Source organism: Pseudophryne corroboree, chromosome 5 (genome assembly GCF_028390025.1).
Source record: "Pseudophryne corroboree isolate aPseCor3 chromosome 5, aPseCor3.hap2, whole genome shotgun sequence".
Taxonomy (NCBI): Eukaryota; Metazoa; Chordata; class Amphibia; order Anura; family Myobatrachidae; genus Pseudophryne; species Pseudophryne corroboree.
Genome location: NC_086448.1, coordinates 66,932,408 through 66,951,764, shown reverse-complemented (window position 1 = coordinate 66,951,764; position 19,357 = coordinate 66,932,408). Strand labels below are relative to the sequence as shown.

General features: G+C 48.7%; 1 protein-coding gene across 8 annotated transcripts in view; it reads right to left on the bottom strand.

Moving 5' to 3' along the window:
• The window catches only part of LOC134927192 (transient receptor potential channel pyrexia-like), a 513,867-nt gene that overhangs the window by 233,289 nt on the left and 261,221 nt on the right, over positions 1-19,357 (bottom strand). For all 8 annotated transcript variants that reach the window (XM_063921321.1, XM_063921322.1, XM_063921327.1 and 5 more), the window contains one exon: positions 13,467-13,576. In XM_063921321.1, the coding sequence (XP_063777391.1) occupies positions 13,467-13,576 (110 nt within the window). The remainder of the gene's footprint in view (positions 1-13,466; positions 13,577-19,357) is intronic.

Sequence of the window (19,357 nt, the reverse complement as noted above, 5' to 3'; positions counted from 1 at the left end):
AGCGACCCTAGTGGCCGACACAAACACCGGGCCCATCTAGGAGTGGCACTGCAGTGTCACGCAGGATGTCCCTTCCAAAAAACCCTCCCCAAACAGCACATGACGCAAAGAAAAAAAGAGGCGCAATGAGGTAGCTGTGTGAGTAAGATTAGCGACCCTAGTGGCCGACACAAACACCGGGCCCATCTAGGAGTGGCACTGCAGTGTCACGCAGGATGGCCCTTCCAAAAAACCCTCCCCAAACAGCACATGACGCAAAGAAAAAAAGAGGCGCAATGAGGTAGCTGTGTGAGTAAGATTAGCGACCCTAGTGGCCGACACAAACACCGGGCCCATCTAGGAGTGGCACTGCAGTGTCACGCAGGATGGCCCTTCCAAAAAACCCTCCCCAAACAGCACATGACGCAAAGAAAAAAAGAGGCTTTTTACTGATATTTGGTGTTTTGGATTTGACATGCTCTGTACTATGACATTGGGCATCGGCCTTGGCAGACGACGTTGCTGGCATTTCATCGTCTCGGCCATGACTAGTGGCAGCAGCTTCAGCACGAGGTGGAAGTGGATCTTGATCTTTCCCTAATTTTGGAACCTCAACATTTTTGTTCTCCATATTTTAATAGGCACAACTAAAAGGCACCTCAGGTAAACAATGGAGATGGATGGATTGGATACTAGTATACAATTATGGACGGGCTGCCGAGTGCCGACACAGAGGTAGCCACAGCCGTGAACTACCGCACTGTACTGTGTCTGCTGCTAATATATAGACTGGTTGATAAAGAGATAGTATACTCGTAACTAGTATGTATGTATAAAGAAAGAAAAAAAAACCACGGTTAGGTCACTGGTATATACAATTATGGACGGGCTGCCGAGTGCCGACACAGAGGTAGCCACAGCCGTGAACTACCGCACTGTACTGTGTCTGCTGCTAATATATAGACTGGTTGATAAAGAGATAGTATACTCGTAACTAGTATGTATGTATAAAGAAAGAAAAAAAAACCACGGTTAGGTCACTGGTATATACAATTATGGACGGGCTGCCGAGTGCCGACACAGAGGTAGCCACAGCCGTGAACTACCGCACTGTACTGTGTCTGCTGCTAATATATAGACTGGTTGATAAAGAGATAGTATACTCGTAACTAGTATGTATGTATAAAGAAAGAAAAAAAAACCACGGTTAGGTCACTGGTATATACAATTATGGACGGGCTGCCGAGTGCCGACACAGAGGTAGCCACAGCCGTGAACTACCGCACTGTACTGTGTCTGCTGCTAATATATAGACTGGTTGATAAAGAGATAGTATACTCGTAACTAGTATGTATGTATAAAGAAAGAAAAAAAACCACGGTTAGGTCACTGGTATATACAATTATGGACGGGCTGCCGAGTGCCGACACAGAGGTAGCCACAGCCGTGAACTACCGCACTGTACTGTGTCTGCTGCTAATATAGACTGGTTGATAAAGAGATAGTATACTACTAATATTATATACTGGTGGTCAGGTCACTGGTCACTAGTCACACTGGCAGTGGCACTCCTGCAGCAAAAGTGTGCACTGTTTAATTTTAATATAATATTATGTACTCCTGGCTCCTGCTATAACCTATAACTGGCACTGCAGTAGTGCTCCCCAGTCTCCCCCACAATTATAAGCTGTGTGAGCTGAGCAGTCAGACAGATATATAATATATATAGATGATGCAGCACACTGGCCTGAGCCTGAGCAGTGCACACAGATATGGTATGTATGTGACTGAGTCACTGTGTGCTGTGTATCGCTTTTTTCAGGCAGAGAACGGATTATAAATAAAAGTGGTGGTCACTGGTCACTATCAGCAAAACTCTGCACTGTACACTACTGAGTACTCCTAATGCTCCCCAAAATTAGTAAATCAAGTGTCTAAACGGAGAGGACGCCAGCCACGTCCTCTCCCTATCAATCTCAATGCACGTGTGAAAATGGCGGCGACGCGCGGCTCCTTATATAGAATCCGAGTCTCGCGATAGAATCCGAGCCTCGCGAGAATCCGACAGCGTCATGATGACGTTCGGGCGCGCTCGGGTTAACCGAGCAAGGCGGGAAGATCCGAGTCGCTCGGACTCGTGAAAAAAAACATGAAGTTCTGGCGGGTTCGGATTCAGAGAAACCGAACCCGCTCATCTCTAATCATCAGTGTGCATGCGTATACCGTATACTAGGTGCAAATTACATTCCTCCAAATAGGCGTATTTACCCTTACGCACAACTCAGCACAGCCCGTCCTTCCGTCATCATGCCCCCACTGAGCTCTGAGTATGTGAGGACGTCTCATTACATCCTAGTTACACCGCTTTGGTTGTAAGTGTAGATCGGGGTTCAGTATGATTTACCGACGGACACAATAACGACAGCCATAATTCTGACAGCCATTGACCTACAGTCAAAATACCGACATTCGTTATGCCGACATGTTCAAATGCCGACATCACCAGAGTACCGGCATTTGAAAGGCCGACATGTCAAAATACCGACATGAGTTTTTTTTGGGGGGGGTTGTGTGTCAATGTCAAGATAGGTCGAAGTGGACACCGTCTAAGTGTACAGCGTCGACTCGCCATGCTTTTGGCACAGTGCCTCGCCACATACTTTACCGCTGAGATGGTAAAGTATGAACAAGTCTGTTTTGGGGCAAAAATTCCTTAAAAACGTATGTCATCATTTTGTCATGTCACCATTTCAAATGGCGGTATTCTGACTATGTTGACATTTTGAATGTCGGTATTTGACCATGTCGGTATTTTGACTGCTGGTCAATGGCTGCCGGGATTATGACCGTTGGTGTTTTGTCCGTCGGTAAATCAACTGCTACCCGTAGATTGAAATGCGTAGAGTACATTGGGCCTTATTCAGTATGAAACGTATCTGTGATGTGATCGCTTACTCCCGAATATCGGCCCAGTGCGCACGCGCAGGGCCCCGCATTTTGCGTGCGCGGGCAGGGAGATGCGATTGCAACTCAGTAATGCAAGCGGCTCTGCCTGATTGACAGGCAGAGGTGTTCACGAGCGATGAAACCGTGTTGCGGGGCGTGGTGTCGGGAACGCAGGTGTCTCCGCAGCCGGTGCAACAGGTAAGATGGCTGCACTATGCATGCAGTGCAGCGATTGAATTGCGATCACATCACTGATAGCCATTAGCATGCTGGGCGGCCTTACCCTATGTTGGACAGCCCCAGCATGCGATCGCAACCAGTTGCAGGTATGCTAATTTAGCAAAACTGAAGCTGAACAAGGTGCATCGTCTGTAATTGTTCACACTCCGGTTGTTTACGCAGCGCAGCGATCGGGTCAGAACTGCACATGCCAGCCGTCGTTGCCTAGCGGTCGCTGGGCGGGAGGGGGCGCGGTCTGGCCAATGTAGGCGTGTCCGGACCGTTGGGGGGGCGGGCCGCTGCGGCTGCATGACGTCACACGCAGCCGCTGTGGATCGGGGAGCGACGAGTAGCTCCCGGCCAGCACGCTAAAGCTGCGTTGGTCGGGAGCTACTCTTGAAGTGCAAAGGCATCGCCGCTGTGCGAAGCCTTTGCACTTCTGCGGGGGGGGGGGGGGGGGCGGCACTGACATGCGGGGTGGACTAGCCCTGTGCTGAGCGTCCCCCCGCATATCAGTGTGAATGATCGTAGCTGTGCTAAATTTAGCACAGCAACGATCAACTCGGAATGACCCCCACCCCCAGTTCCGGATCATGCACAGAGCGAAAACACACAAGATATGCTCCGCAGACAAGCATCTGTTCCGTTCTTCACTAGCCTCATTGTCTTTGCTGCTTTTAGATATATTTTTCATTTTGCAACCGCGGCATCAAAAGACATTAACAGTAGAAGTACAATGAGAAAAACATGAGGTTAGTAAAATGCAGACTCCATTCTTATTCTACAGTTCCTATTCCTGTGCACGTCGCTACTACGTTCACAGCAAGGTCTGGTGAATAGGTTCAGTCATTTTATATGAGATAGAATAAACTGGTGTACAGCGCAACATAGATAGAAAACAGAACAGTACAGAAATAAATCACATGTAATATAGTAGTGGCTGAATGTACAAGTAACTGATAAACTAGTACTGTATCTATATACAGAGCCGGCCATAGGCAAACTAGGCAATTGCCTAGGGCATTTGATATACCTAGGGGCATCAGCAGCTTCTGCTGATTAAAATGATATGCGGCATGCCTATATTCTGTGTGTAGCATTTCATATGCAGATACAGCCACAGTCTCACACAGTATATAGGCATGCTGCATAGCAGCTTAATCAGCAGAAGCTGCTTGTACATCCTAACCACATAGCAATGCAAATAAGATGCATTTTCATTAAAAAAAGGTGCCCGACGTTAGCATTGAGGCAAGATTTATGAGGACACATCTGTGTCAAAGCAGAGGCAGAGGTCACAGTGTTAGTGGAAGTGTGAGTGCTGTGTGCATGTGCAGAGACGGCCCTAACCAATATGATGCTCTAGCCAAGATTTTAGCTGGTGCCCCCTAGCACCACGGCTGCTTCTGCCTCTGACCTTGCACCTCTTTCCCAGCGCCATCACCCCTCACCCATAGCAGTCCTTATTTTGGTGTTTGTACCCCCTATATTTTAAATAGGAACATTTCGCACATTTGGCGCACAGCCCAAAAAGGGGTGTGTTTTTACTGGCAAGGGGCATGGCCACACAATAGTAACCCCAATTCCAATTACGCCACACAGTACTGCAACTTTATTCACATTTTATCATGCGATAGTGTTCATAATTCATATTACATCCCACAGTAGTATCACTTTACCTTATAAACGTTACTCCTCACAGTAGAGCCCCTTATTCACATTACATCACACTGAATTGCTCCTTATTCACATTACACCACACCCTATTGCTCTTTATTCACATTAGACGACACAGTAGTGCCCTTTCTATATGCAACGCCACATAGTAGAGCACCTTATACACATAATGCCACACATTAGTAATGCATTTATACACAATTCCACACAGTAATGCCCCTTACACATGAGACACATTAATGTCCTTATACACATAATGCGCCTTACACATTATGACAACCTTTATTAATGCCCTTTTACACATAATGTCCGTTACACATATGCCGCACATTATTAATGCCCTTATACACATAATGACACACATAGTGCCCCTTTACACATATGTTGCACATTATTAATGCATTTTTACGTGACACACATAATGCTCCTTACACATATTCCGAACACTACTGCACAACCAACCCACTCACATGCACACAGCACGCACACTGCCACTAACACTGTGACCTCTGCCTCTGCTTGGATACAGATGTGTCGTCATAAATCTTGCCTCAATGCTAACGTCTGGCACTTTTTTTTTTATAAAAATGTATCTTATTTGCATTGCTATGTGGCTAGGATGTACAAGCAGCTTCTGCTGATTAAACTGATATGCAGCATGCCTATATACTGTGTGAGACTGTGGCTGTATCTGCATATGAAATGCTACATACAGAATATAGGCATGCCGCATATCATTTTAATCAGCAGAAGCTGCTGATGCCCCTAGGCATATCAAATGCCCTAGGCAATTGCCTAGTTTGCCTATGCCTATGGCCGGCTCTGTGCATGTGAGTGGGTTGGCTGTGCAGTAGTGTTCGGAATATGTGTAAGGACATTATGTGTGTCATGTAAAAATGCATTAATAATGTGCAACATATGTGTAAAGGGGCACTATGTGTGTCATTATGTGTATAAGGGCATTAATATTGTGCGGCATATGTGTAACGGACATTATGTGTAAAAATAAGAATTTACTCACCGGTAATTCTATTTCTCGTAGTCCGTAGTGGATGCTGGGGACTCCGTAAGGACCATGGGGAATAGCGGCTCCGCAGGAGACTGGGCACAACTAAGAAAGATTTAGGACTATCTGGTGTGCACTGGCTCCTCCCTCTATGCCCCTCCTCCAGACCTCAGTTACGAAACTGTGCCCGGAAGAGCTGACACAATAAGGAAAGGATTTGGAATCCCGGGTAAGACTCATACCAGCCACACCAATCACACCGTACAACTCGTGATACTATACCCAGTGAACAGTATGAATAACAACTGAGCCTCTCAAACAGATGGCTCCAAACAATAACCCTTTAGTTAGGCAATAACTATATACAAGTATTGCAGACAATCCGCACTTGGGATGGGCTCCCAGCATCCACTACGGACTACGAGAAATAGAATTACCGGTGAGTAAATTCTTATTTTCTCTGAAGTCCTAGTGGATGCTGGGGACTCCTAAGGACCATGGGGATTATACCAAAGCTCCCAAACGGGCGGGAGAGTGCGGATGACTCTGCAGCACCGAATGAGCAAACTCAAGGTCCTCCTCAGCCAGGGTATCAAACTTGTAGAATTTAGCAAATGTGTTTGAACCCGACCAAGTAGCAGCTCGGCAAAGTTGTAAAGCCGAGACCCCTCGGGCAGCCGCCCAAGAAGAGCCCACTTTCCTCGTGGAATGGGCTTTTACAGATTTAGGATGCGGCAGTACAGCCGCAGAATGTGCAAGTTGAATCGTACTACAGATCCAGCGAGCAATAGACTGCTTTGAAGCAGGAGGACCCAGCTTGTTGGGCGCATACAGGATAAATAGCGAGTCAGTTTTCCTGACTCCAGCCGTCCTGGAAACATAGATTTTCAGGGCCCTGACTACGTCCAGCAACTTGGAATCCTCCAAGTCCTTAGTAGCCGCAGGCACCACAATAGGTTGGTTCAAATGAAAAGCTGATACCACCTTAGGAAGAAATTGGGGACGAGTCCTCAATTCCGCCCTATCCATATGGAAAATCAGATAAGGGCTTTTACATGACAAAGCCGCCAATTCTGACACACGCCTGGCCGAAGCCAAGGCCAACAGCATGACCACTTTCCACGTGAGATATTTTAGTTCCACGGTTTTAAGTGGCTCAAACCAATGTGACTTAAGGAAATCCAACACCACGTTGAGATCCCAAGGTGCCACTGGAGGCACAAAAGGGGGCTGAATATGCAGCACTCCTTTAACAAACGTCTGAACTTCAGGCAGTGAAGCCAGTTCTTTTTGGAAGAAAATCGACAGAGCCGAAATCTGGACCTTAATGGAACCTAATTTCAGGCCCATAGTCACCCCTGACTGTAGGAAGTGCAGAAATCGACCCAGCTGAAATTCCTCCGTTGGGGCCCTTCTGGCCTCACACCACGCAACATATTTTCGCCATATGCGGTGATAATGGTTTGCGGTCACCTCCTTCCTAGCTTTAATCAGCGTAGGGATGACTTCCTCCGGAATGCCCTTTTCCTTCAGGATCCGGCGTTCAACTGCCATGCCGTCAAACGCAGTCGCGGTAAGTCTTGGAACAGACAGGGTCCCTGCAGCAGCAGGTCCTGTCTGAGCGGCAGAGGCCATGGTTCCTCTGATATCATTTCTTGAAGTTCTGGGTACCAAGCTCTTCTTGGCCAATCCGGAACAATGATTATAGTTCTTACTCTTCTCCTTCTTATTATCCTCGGTACCTTGGGTATGAGAGGAAGAGGAGGGAACACATAAACCGACTGGTACACCCACGGTGTCACTAAAGCGTCCACAGCTATCGCCTGAGGGTCCCTTGACCTGGCGCAATATCTTTTTAGCTTTTTGTTGAGGCGGGACGCCATCATGTCCGCCTGTGGCCTTTCCCACCGGTGTACAATCATTTGGAAGACTTCTGGATGAAGTCCCCACTCTCCCGGGTGGAGGTCGTGTCTGCTGAGAAAGTCTGCTTCCCAGTTGTCCACTCCGGGAATGAACACTGCTGACAGTGCTAACACATGATTTTCCGCCCATTGGAGAATCCTTGTGGCTTCTGCCATCGCCATCCTGCTTCTTGTGCCGCCCTGTTGGTTTACATGGGCGACCGCCGTGATGTTGTCTGACTGGATCAGCACCGGCTGGTGTTGAAGCAGGGGTCTTGCCTGACTTAGGGCATTGTAAATGGCCCTTAGTTCCAGAATATTTATGTGTAGGGAAGTCTCCTGACTCGACCATTGTCCCTGGAAGTTTCTTCCCTGTGTGACTGCCCCCCAGCCTCGAAGGCTGGCATCCGTGGTCACCAGGATCCAGTCCTGTATGCCGAATCTGCGGCCCTCTAGAAGATGAGCACCCTGCAGCCACCACAGCAGCGACACTCTGGCCCTTGGAGACAGGGTTATCAGCCGATGCATCTGAAGATGCGATCCGGACCACTTGTCCAACAGATCCCACTGAAAGATCCTTACATGGAACCTTCCGAATGGAATTGCTTCGTAAGAAGCCACCATCTTTCCCAGGACTCGCGTGCAGTGGTGCACCGACACCTGTTTTGGTTTTAGGAGGTCTCTGACTAGAGATGACAACTCCTTGGCCTTCTCCTCCGGGAGAAACACTTTTTTCTGTTCTGTGTCCAGAACCATCCCCAGGAACAGTAGACGCGTTGTAGGAACCAGCTGCGACTTTGGAATATTCAGGATCCAGCCGTGCTGTTGTAGCACTTCCCGAGCTAGTGCTACTCCGATCAACAACTGTTCCCTGGACCTCGCCTTTATAAGGAGATCGTCCAAGTACGGGATAATTAAAACTCCCTTTTTCCGAAGGAGTATCATCATTTCGGCCATTACCTTGGTAAATACCCTCGGTGCCGTGGAAAGACCAAACGGCAACGTCTGGAATTGGTAATGACAGTCCTGTACCACAAATCTGAGGTACTCCTGGTGAGGAGGGTAAATGGGGACATGCAGGTAAGCATCCTTGATGTCCAGTGATACCATGTAATCCCCCTCGTCCAGGCTTGCAATCACCGCCCTGAGCGATTCCATCTTGAACTTGAACCTTCTTATATAAGTGTTCAAGGATTTTAAATTTAAAATGGGTCTCACCGAACCGTCCGGTTTCGGTACCACAAACATTGTGGAATAGTAACCCCGTCCTTGTTGAAGGAGGGGTACCTTGATTATCACCTGCTGAGAATACAGCTTGTGAATCGCCTCCAGCACTGCCTCCCTGTCCGGGGGAGCTGTCGGCAAGGCAGATTTGAGGAAACGGCGAGGGGGAGACGTCTCGAATTCCAGCTTGTACCCCTGAGATACTACTTGTAGAATCCAGGGATCCACCCGTGAGGGAGCCCACTGGTCGCTGAAGTTCTTGAGACGGGCCCCCACCGTACCTGGCTCCGCCTGTGGAGCCCCAGCGTCATGCGGTGGACTTAGAGGAAGCGGGGGAGGACTTTTGTTCCTGGGAACTGGTTGTATGTTGCAGCTTTTTCCCTCTACCTCTGCCTCTGGGCAGAAAGGACGCGCTTCTAACCCGCTTGCCTTTCTGGGGCCCGAAAGGACTGTACCTGATAATACGGTGCTTTCTTTGGCTGTGAGGGAACATGGGGTAAAAATGCTGACTACCCAGCTGTCGCTGTGGAAACGCGGTCCGAGAGACCATCCCCAAACAATTCCTCACCCTTGTAAGGCAAAACTTCCATGTGCCTTTTAGAATCTGTATCTCCTGTCCACTGCCGAGTCCACAATCCTCTCCTGGCAGAAATGGACATTGCGTTTATTTTAGATGCCAGCCGGCAAATATCCCTCTGTGCATCTCTCATGTATAAGACAGCGTCTTTAATATGCTCTACGGTTAGCAAAATAGTGTCCCTGTCTAGGGTATCAATGTTTTCCGACAGGGAATCTGACCACGCAGCTGCAGCACTGCACATCCATGCTGAAGCAATAGCCGGTCTCAGTATAATTCCTGAGTGTGTATATACAGACTTCAGGATAGCCTCCTGCTTTCTATCCGCAGGCTCCTTTAGGGCGGCCGTGTCCGGAGACGATAGTGCCACCTTTTTTGACAGACGTGTGAGCGCTTTATCCACCCTAGGGGATGTCTCCCAACGTGACCTGTCCTCTGGCGGGAAAGGGTACGCCATTAGTAACTTTTTAGAAATTACCAGTTTCTTATTGGGGGAAGCCCACGCTTCTTCACACACTTCATTTAATTCATCAGATGGGGGAAAAACCACTGGTAGCTTTTTCTCCCCAAACATAATACCCTTTTTTGTGGTACCTGGGGTAATATCAGAAATGTGCAACACATTTTTCATTGCCGTAATCATATAACGAGTGGCTCTATTGGAATGTACACTAGTCTCATCGTCGTCGACACTGGATTCAGTATCCGTGTCGACATCTGTGTCTGCCATCTGAGGTAGTGGGCGTTTTAGAGCCCCTGATGGCTTTTGAGACGCCTGGGCAGGCACGGGCTGAGAGGCCGGCTGTCCCACATCTGCTATGTCGTCAAACCTTTTATGTAAGGAGTTGACACTGTCGCGTAATTCCTACTGAGGACAGGACCCCACAAAGTCCTTTGGGGAGACAGAGAGAGAGTATGCCAGCACACACCAGAGCGCTATATAATGCAGGGATACACACTACACACAGTGATTTTTCCCCTATAGCTGCTATAATACACAGTTTGCGCCTAAATTTAGTGCCCCCCCTCTCTTTTTTACCCTATTGAGCCTGGAAACTGCAGGGGAGAGCCTTGGGAGCGTCCTTCCAGCGGAGCTGTGAGAGGAAATGGCGCCAGTGTGCTGAGGGAGATAGCCCCGCCCCCTTCTCGGCGGACTTCTCCCGCATTTTTCAGGATATTTTTGGCAGGGGATTTTACACATATATAGTCTTACTGACTATATTATGTGTTTTTTTGCCAAGCTAAGGTACTCTTATTGCAGCCCAGGGCGCCCCCCCCAGCGCCCTGCACCCATCAGTGACCGGAGTGTGTGGTGTGCATGGGGAGCAATGGCGCACAGCTGCAGTGCTGTGCGCTACCTTAATGAAAACCGGAGTCTTCAGCCGCCGATTTCCTGGACTTCTTCTTGCTTCTGGCTCTGCAAGGGGGACGGCGGCGCGGCTCCGGGACCGGACGACCGAGGCTGGGCCTGTGTTTGATCCCTCTGGAGCTAATGGTGTCCAGTAGCCTAAGAAGCCCAAGCTAGCTGCAAGCAGGTAGGTTCGCTTCTTCTCCCCTCAGTCCCTCTTCTTTTCTAAGAGCTCAGGAGAGCCCCTAGTGTGCAAGCAGCTCGGCCGGGCACAAAATTCTAACTGAGGTCTGGAGGAGGGGCATAGAGGGAGGAGCCAGTGCACACCAGGTAGTCCTAAATCTTTCTTAGTTGTGCCCAGTCTCCTGGGGAGCCGCTATTCCCCATGGTCCTTACGGAGTCCCCAGCATCCACTAGGACGTCAGAGAAAGGGCATTAATAAAGGTTGTCATAATGTGTAAGGCGCATTATGTTTATAAGGACATTAATGTGTCTCATGTGTAAGGAGCATTACTGTGTGGAATTGTGTATAAATGCATTACTAATGTGTGGCATTGTGTGTATAAGGTGCTCTACTATGTGGCGTTGCGTATAGAAAGGGCACTACTGTGTCGTCTAATGTGAATAAAGAGCAATAGGGTGTGGTGTAATGTGAATAAGGAGCAATTCAGTGTGATGTAATGTGAATAAGGGGCTCTACTGTGAGGAGTAACGTTTATAAGGCAAAGTGATACTACTGTGGGATGTAATATGAATTATGGACACTATTGCATGATAAAATGTGAATAAAGTTGCAGTACTGTGTGGCGTAATTGGAATTGGGGTTACTATTGTGTGGCCATGCCCCTTGCCAGCAAAAACACACCCCTTTTTGGGCTGTGCGCCAAATGTGCGAACTGTTCCTATTTAAAATATAGGGGGTACAAACCCCAAAATAAGGACTGCTATGGGTGAGGGGTGATGGTGCTGGGAAAGAGGTGCAAGGTCAGAGGCGGAACCAGCGGTGGTGCTAGGGGGCACCAGCTAAAATCTTGCCTAGGGCATCATATTGGTTAGGGCCGGCTCTGTCTATATATAAACAGATGAATTGTCTGATGACAGCTGTTGGGAATAGGACTGTACACAGGGCCGGCAACAGAAATCATGGGGTCCGGTACAGTGATATCTCTGGGGCCCCCTCACATTATATATACTGTATATATGAAAGTGCAATGGAATTTTCTGCACTATATAAAACTGTTAATAAATATATTTATCTATACACATATATAAAATATATATATGTATATCTCTCCTTCCTCCCCCACATACACCACAGTCTGTCTCTCCCCAATGACTCCATGCTGCATTCCCAGCTCCCCCACCTCATCCCAAATCCTGCATCCCCTCACCAATCCACTTTTACCCCGGGGAGAGACCCACCTGCTCTGCACTCCCCAGTATCCAGACCCAAATACCGCACAGCAGGCACCATGCGGACCTGAGTCACACCCCACCATAAGAGGCCGGCGCAGGGCATGGGAATCCTGGCCAGCGGAGTTACTGCATGTCCCGTAACTGCCTGCATCAGAGCTGGACCCAGAAGAGTGGCTGCACAGTCACTGTGTGTGAGGGGCTCCTGTCACTCTGAGGCTGCGTCCACACCACCTACAGCTTGCTGCCCTATTTGGACACGACGGCTCACATCCCTGCCAGGCACTAAGTGGAATATCATTGGGGCCACTCTGACCCTTGGGGCCTTGTACAGGTGTCCCCTTTGACCCCCCTGTTGCCGGCCCTGGCTGTACAGAGGCAATGTTGGAACCGTGCATATGTATTTTCATCTGCTAGAGTTACATGATTACACATATACACCAGCCAGTGGGGACGACACATATACACCAGACAGTGGGGCTGACACATATACACCAGACAGTGGGGCTGACACATATACACCAGCCAGTGAGGCTGACACATATACACCAGCCAGTGGGGCTGACACATATACACCAGACAGTTGGGCTGACACATATACACCAGACAGTGGGGCTGACACATATACACCAGACAGTGGGGCTGACACATATACACCAGACAGTGGGGCTGACACATATACACCAGCCAGTGGGGCTGACACATATACACCAGCCAGTGGGGCTGACACATATACACCAGCCAGTGGAGCTGACACATATACACCAGCCAGTGAGGCTGACACATATACACCAGACAGTGGGGCTGACACATATACACCAGCCAGTGGGGCTGACACATATACACCAGACAGTGGGGCTGACACATATACACCAGACAGTGGGGCTGACACATATACACTAGACAGTGGGGCTGACACATATACACCAGACAGTGGGGCTGACACATATACACCAGCCAGTGGGGCTGACACATATACACCAGTCAGTGGGGCTGACACATATGCACCAGCCAGTGGGGCTGACACATATACACCAGACAGTGGGGCTGACACATATACACCAGCCAGTGGGGCTGACACATATACACCAGACAGTGGGGCATATACACCAGACAGTTATCAGAATAAGGCTGGTTCTCAGTAACAGTCTTTAGAGGTCCGTATTTGAGACTTACCACAGGCGGCATATTCATTACCATCATAGTCAGACAGGACAGTCCGGTATCATCTTGAACACTTGCATCACATTTGAGGTTTAGCAGCAGACGTGCCGCTACGCTGCGGTCTGAAAATGATATACAAATCAACTATGGGTTATTTATCAGTTTTGTTTCATTACCGTGTGTGGTATAGAAGATCTACAGTGTCTAGGTCGACAGTCATTATGTCGACTCCATATGGTCGACATGCATTAGGTGGGCACTGACAAAAGGTCGACATGCATTAGGTTGACACAGACAAAAGGTCAACAAAAGAAAAGATCGACGGGTATAAAAGGTTGACACATCAAAAGGATGACACAGAAGATGGTCGACACAAAAAAGGTTGACACAACTTTTTTCGGGGGGTGGGGGGTCATTTTCACCATCAGAGCACATGGAACCCCAATTAGTGTACCGCGTCCCCTTGCATGCATCGCTGCGCTCGCACAGGTTACTATTCCCAGTCCTGAATCCAATTAAACCTGAGCAATAGTCAAAAAGACCCTGGGGTAAATTTACTAAGATGGGAGTTTTATTTAAGATGGGATGTTGCCCATATCAACCAATCAGATTCCAGGTATTATGTTCTAGAAGGTGCTAGATAAATGAGAAGTGGAATCTGATTGGTTGCTATGGGCAACGTCCCATCTTAAATAGAACTCCCAACTTAGTAAATTTACCCCCCCTGTTGGAAACCCTTGACGTTCACACCAGGCCACATAAGAACGCCATATACAATGGTCATGAACAGCTGTAACCAGTTTTCTTGCCCGTAACATTGTGGGGATTACTGCATCTAGGATCCCTTGACGACTTAAGATGGCTGCCTGAGCAGCCACTCCGTTAAACACAGCCACAGTAAATTGGAGTGAACAAAAGGTCCCTGTTGTAATTGATCCGGACGTAGACGCAGCGGCCACGGATCGTCTGCTACTAGAGAGTGCAGGTCTGAGAATCAGGCCCTCCAAGGCCAATCTGGTGCTACCAGAATCATTGTGGTGAATTCTCACTTGTTTCTCTTGAGGACTCGAGGAAGAAGCAGAAAAGGTGGGAACAGATAGACGAGGTTGTATGAGTGCCCACTGCTTCTGCCTTAGGTCCTGTGTTCTGGACACATATAAAGGAAGCTGATGAATCAGTCTGCAACCCCATCGGCACACTAGAGCTCTGAACACCTCTGGGTGAAGAGCCCATTCTCCTGGATGAAAATCCTGAAGACTGAGATAGTCGGCTTCCCAATTGTCCATACCCGGAATAAACACGGCTGAGAGAAAGACCTTGTTGCGTTCGGCCTAATTCAGAATACGTTCTGCTTTTCCGCATGGCCATGCGACTTCAAGTTCCTCTCTGTTTGTTGATGTACGTGACAGCTGTCGCGTTGTCCGACTGTATCTGTACCATGTCACGGTTCGGCGGATCGGGTTCCGGGACCAGCGGTACTTACCTGTCCGGACGCTCTGGCGCGGTCCCTCCGGTGGGGGTGCGGGCTGCTGGCGAGGGGCACGACTTGCAGGCATATCTGGGAGGAGAGGTCTCAGAGGCAGCAGCAAACGTTTGTGCAGCTTCCTGCTGCAGAGGTATGGGATGGGCGTCGCCGCCTTGGAAGGGTCAGCTAATCTAAAACACTCAGTCACCTGCAAGGTTTGCAAAACCAATGGGAAACAGTCTGCAGGTATAAATCTGGGGATTTCTGGGTAAGAAATCGCCAGTGCAACGTCTCTCACACAGTACTGTGTGTGTGTGTCAATCTGCGCTCCACAGCCTTGAATCTACAGCATTCTGTTCCAGTTTCTCTGCAAGTTCCTAGAATTCCAGGCTTCTTCACTTCACTGACTGAATCCTCAGTTCTCAGCTCCAGCATAATCCTCTCAGAAGTCCTATGAAAAAGACTTTTATCCAGCCTGCCCCGTTTATCCTGTGGAAAGCTACCAACACCGAAACCCAAGCCACAACTCCGGATATTCAAAATCCAAGCCCCGTGACAGTTTGCACTGGCCCAATGGATCCGGAGGGAGCGCAAGGTTCCGGTACAGACCTTCTACAGAGTATAGCTTCTTGTCTCGGGAGTCTGGAGGAGTCCCAGCGTCAGTTGGCGCAATTTTTTCAAGGTATATCTACTCGGCAAGATTCCATGCAGGTCGACATCGCCAACATGGCCGCCAGTCGACGAACTGAACCTCAACAAGTTGCGCCTCCTCCAGTGCCGATGGTTGCGTCACCCTCTTCCTTACGCTTACCCATGCCCACCAAGTTCGACGGGAACCCGAAGATGTGTCGTGGGTTCTTGAATCAGTGTGAGATTCATTTCTCTCTGCAGCCTTTCAACTTCCCGTCCCAGAAAGCTAAAGTTGCTTATATAGTATCTCTCCTGGCAGGCTCTGCTCTGGACTGGGTGTCACCTCTGTGGGAAAGAGCCGATCCCCTACTTGATAATTACTCTGAATTCCTAGTCCCCTTCTGGAAAATTTTTGACGAACCCGGAAGGACCACATCGGCTTCTATTAAGATAATGCGTCTCCGGCAAGGGAACCGGACCGTCGGTCAGTCCGCAGTACAGTTTCAGACCTATGCCTCTGAACTCCGGTGGAACGAGGAAGCATTAGTAGCCGCCTTCTGGAGTGGTCTAGCAGAGAAAATTAAGGATGAACTGGCTACTAGGGATTTACCACCCAAGTTGGACGATCTGATTTCCCTGTGTACCAAGGTGGATCTGCGCTTCCGAGAGCGACAATTGGAAAAGAATCGAGGGGAACGTCCGAGATTCCGTCCTCTGCCACCTCCTTCTACCTCTCCACCTGAGGTGACTCAAGACGAGCCTATGCAAGTTAATAGGGCTCGTCTCACGCCTGAGGAATGTCAAAGGAGACGCAGGGAGAACTTGTTTCTGTATTGCGGAGCTTCCGGCCACTTGGTGGCTTCCTGCACTCAGCGTCCGGGAAACTAGACCTCCTAACCAGCCGTGGAGACACTAGGTTAGGAGTGTTGAATTCGTCTCCATCTCACTCTGAACCAGCCTTTGAAGTTACCTTGACCTTGCCGCAGGGTCCTAAATATTTCCATTCTCTTCTAGATTCGGGAGCCGCTGGGAATATCGTCACAACAGATGTGGTGCAGCAATTTCAGCTACCTACAGTCAAGATTCCTCGTCCGATTTCTCTTTCCGCTGTGGACGGTAGCAGAATATCCAGTGGTATTGTCACCCAACAGACTCTCTCTCTTCAGTTATGTGTAGGAGCACTCCATAAGGAGTTACTTAATTTCTTAGTTATTCCTGTTATGAACCACAGGTAGTGGTTCATATCTATTTTATGTTTTTAGTTCTCTTGCAGGCCAGGATTTCCCTTTGCTCTGGTTTAGAAGATTATTGTTTTCTGTCAGTGGTGAGTCTGTGTAATTGCAGCCTGTTTCCATGTGGTTGGCCTCACCTGTCTGCTAATTGCATCTTGTCAGTTTGGAGTCATGCAACAGGGCAGCTGCACGACATAATTAATTAGGCCTCTCTGTTATATGCTGGCTCAGTGCAATTCACAGACGCTGGTGATATTTCCTGGGTTCCAGAGTTCTTGAGTTCTGAGCTAGTCCCTGCCAGTGCCTGAGCTCCTGTCTAGCAGTGTCTGTCTAGCTGCTTCCGGTGTCGGTTCCTGAGTCGATTCCTGTGTCAGTTCCTGTGTCTGATTCCGTGTCCTGCCGTGAAGCATTCCTGTCCAGAAGTCCTGTGGCTGTGCCTGGTCGAGTTTCTAGCTTCTTGGTGTCCACCGGTCTGTCGTTTGGGATTCTGCCTGTCCTCCAGTTCTGAGAGTCTGTGTCGGCAGCATTGGGGGTTCCTGTCCGTTTGCCAGTATTTGTACCGGTTCTGTGAGTAGCGGCTTTGCCGCGTCCGTCGGCCTAGGCCGCTGTATTTCTTTGTTATGTTTAGTTACTGGTGTTTTGCAGAGGGTTCTGCTTATGCTGTCACCGCCGGTACACAAAAGTATTGTGTCGGCGTGTGGACAGCATTTCCTTTGGTTGTTCTTTTCCTTTGGCGGCAAGCCGCACATACATTTAGTTTTAGGCTAGTCAGTAGCCCCTGGCTTTGGTTGTTTCAGTTAGAGGTCCCCTTGTTATTACCCTGTCTCAGTTCACGTTTTGTCTCCCTTTAAGACCTGCGGGGGCATCGGAGTTGGGCAGACCTAATCCGCCCTTCAAACGTGGCTGCCATGGGCCCAAGAAACCATAGTCATGCAGGCGTGAACTGACCACACGGGTGAAACAACGGAGGAAGGGTGCTAGGGGCTATTTCCACACCACACCTTGTTTCTGCGTCACGTTCTGGTGCTCAGGACTCACTACGCAACATCTCCCTTGTTCTGAGCACCAGGAACCTAACAATTCCAAAGGCTACTCATGATAGTGTTTTAGGGCTTCCTTGGCTCCAGAGGCACAACCCAAGAATTAATTGGGAAAATATGCAAGTTTTAGCTTGGGGAGAGACCTGTTCCCGTTCCTGTCTTCCTTGTATCAAACCTCTGAATAAATGCAACCTGGAATCTCATCCTCTAATTCCGCCTCAGTATTCTTCTTATTCCGATGTCTTTAGCAAGCAAGCAGCAGAGGTTCTTCCTCCTCACAGATCCTGGGACTGTCCTATTGATCTTCTACCTGGGAAAACACCTCCTAGGGGGCGAGTATACCCTCTCTCGGCTCCTGAGACAGAATCCATGTCGGACTACATTAAGGAAAATCTGGCCAGAGGGTTCATCCGGCCTTCCAAGTCCCCGGCCGGTGCAGGGTTTTTCTTTGTACAGAAAAAAGATGGAGGTCTTCGCCCTTGCATCGATTACCGGGGTTTAAATTAAATAACAATCAAAAATCGTTACCCATTACCCCTGATCTCGGAGCTTTTTGATCGAGTTAAGGGTGCTTCAATCTTCTCCAAATTAGATCTCAGAGGAGCATATAATCTGATCCGGATTAGAGCGGGTGATGAGTGGAAAACGGCCTTTAACACTCGAGATGGGCATTTCGAGTATCAAGTTATGCCCTTCGGCCTTAGTAATGCGCCAGCTGTTTTCCAGAACTTTGTGAATGAAATCTTCAGAGATCTACTATATAAATCGGTCGTAGTATATCTAGATGACATCTTGATTTTCTCGTCCTCTATGAAAGACCATCGTTTGCAAGTTCAAGAGGTGCTTAAGAGACTGCGGCAACACCACTTATACTGCAAGCTTGAAAAATGTGTTTTCGAACAGCCTTCTATGCCTTTCCTGGGGTACATAATTTCAGGCTCTGGGTTGGAGATGGACCCAGCCAAGGTACAAGCGATCCTAAATTGGCCCAAACCCAACACTCTTAAATCTATACAGCGATTATTGGGCTTTGCAAACTTCTATCGAAGATTTATCAAGGGATTCTCTGCTATAGTGGCTCCTATCACCGCTCTTACCCGGAAGGAGGCTAATCCTAGGGAATGGTCACTACTGGCTGAAGCAGCGTTCCCACACTTGAAACAGGCCTTCACTACGGCTCCGGTTCTAAGGCAACCTGATACCAACAAAGCCTTTGTATTGGAGGTTGATGCTTCTGCCGACGCTGTGGGAGCAGTCCTCTCCCAGAGGTCGGAGGATAACAAGTTGCATCCATGCGGATTCTTTTCCCAAAAATTTCTTCCAGCAGAGAGGAATTATACTATAGGGGAGCAAGAACTTTTGGCCGTAAAGTTAGCTCTAGAAGAGTGGCGGTATCTCTTGGAGGGAGCCAAATTCCCCATCTCTATTTTCACTGATCATAAGAACCTAATCTTCCTCAGGAATATCCAGTGTCTGAACCCTTGCTTAGCTCGGTGGGCTATGTTCTTCACCAGATTCAACTTTGTTCTTACTTTT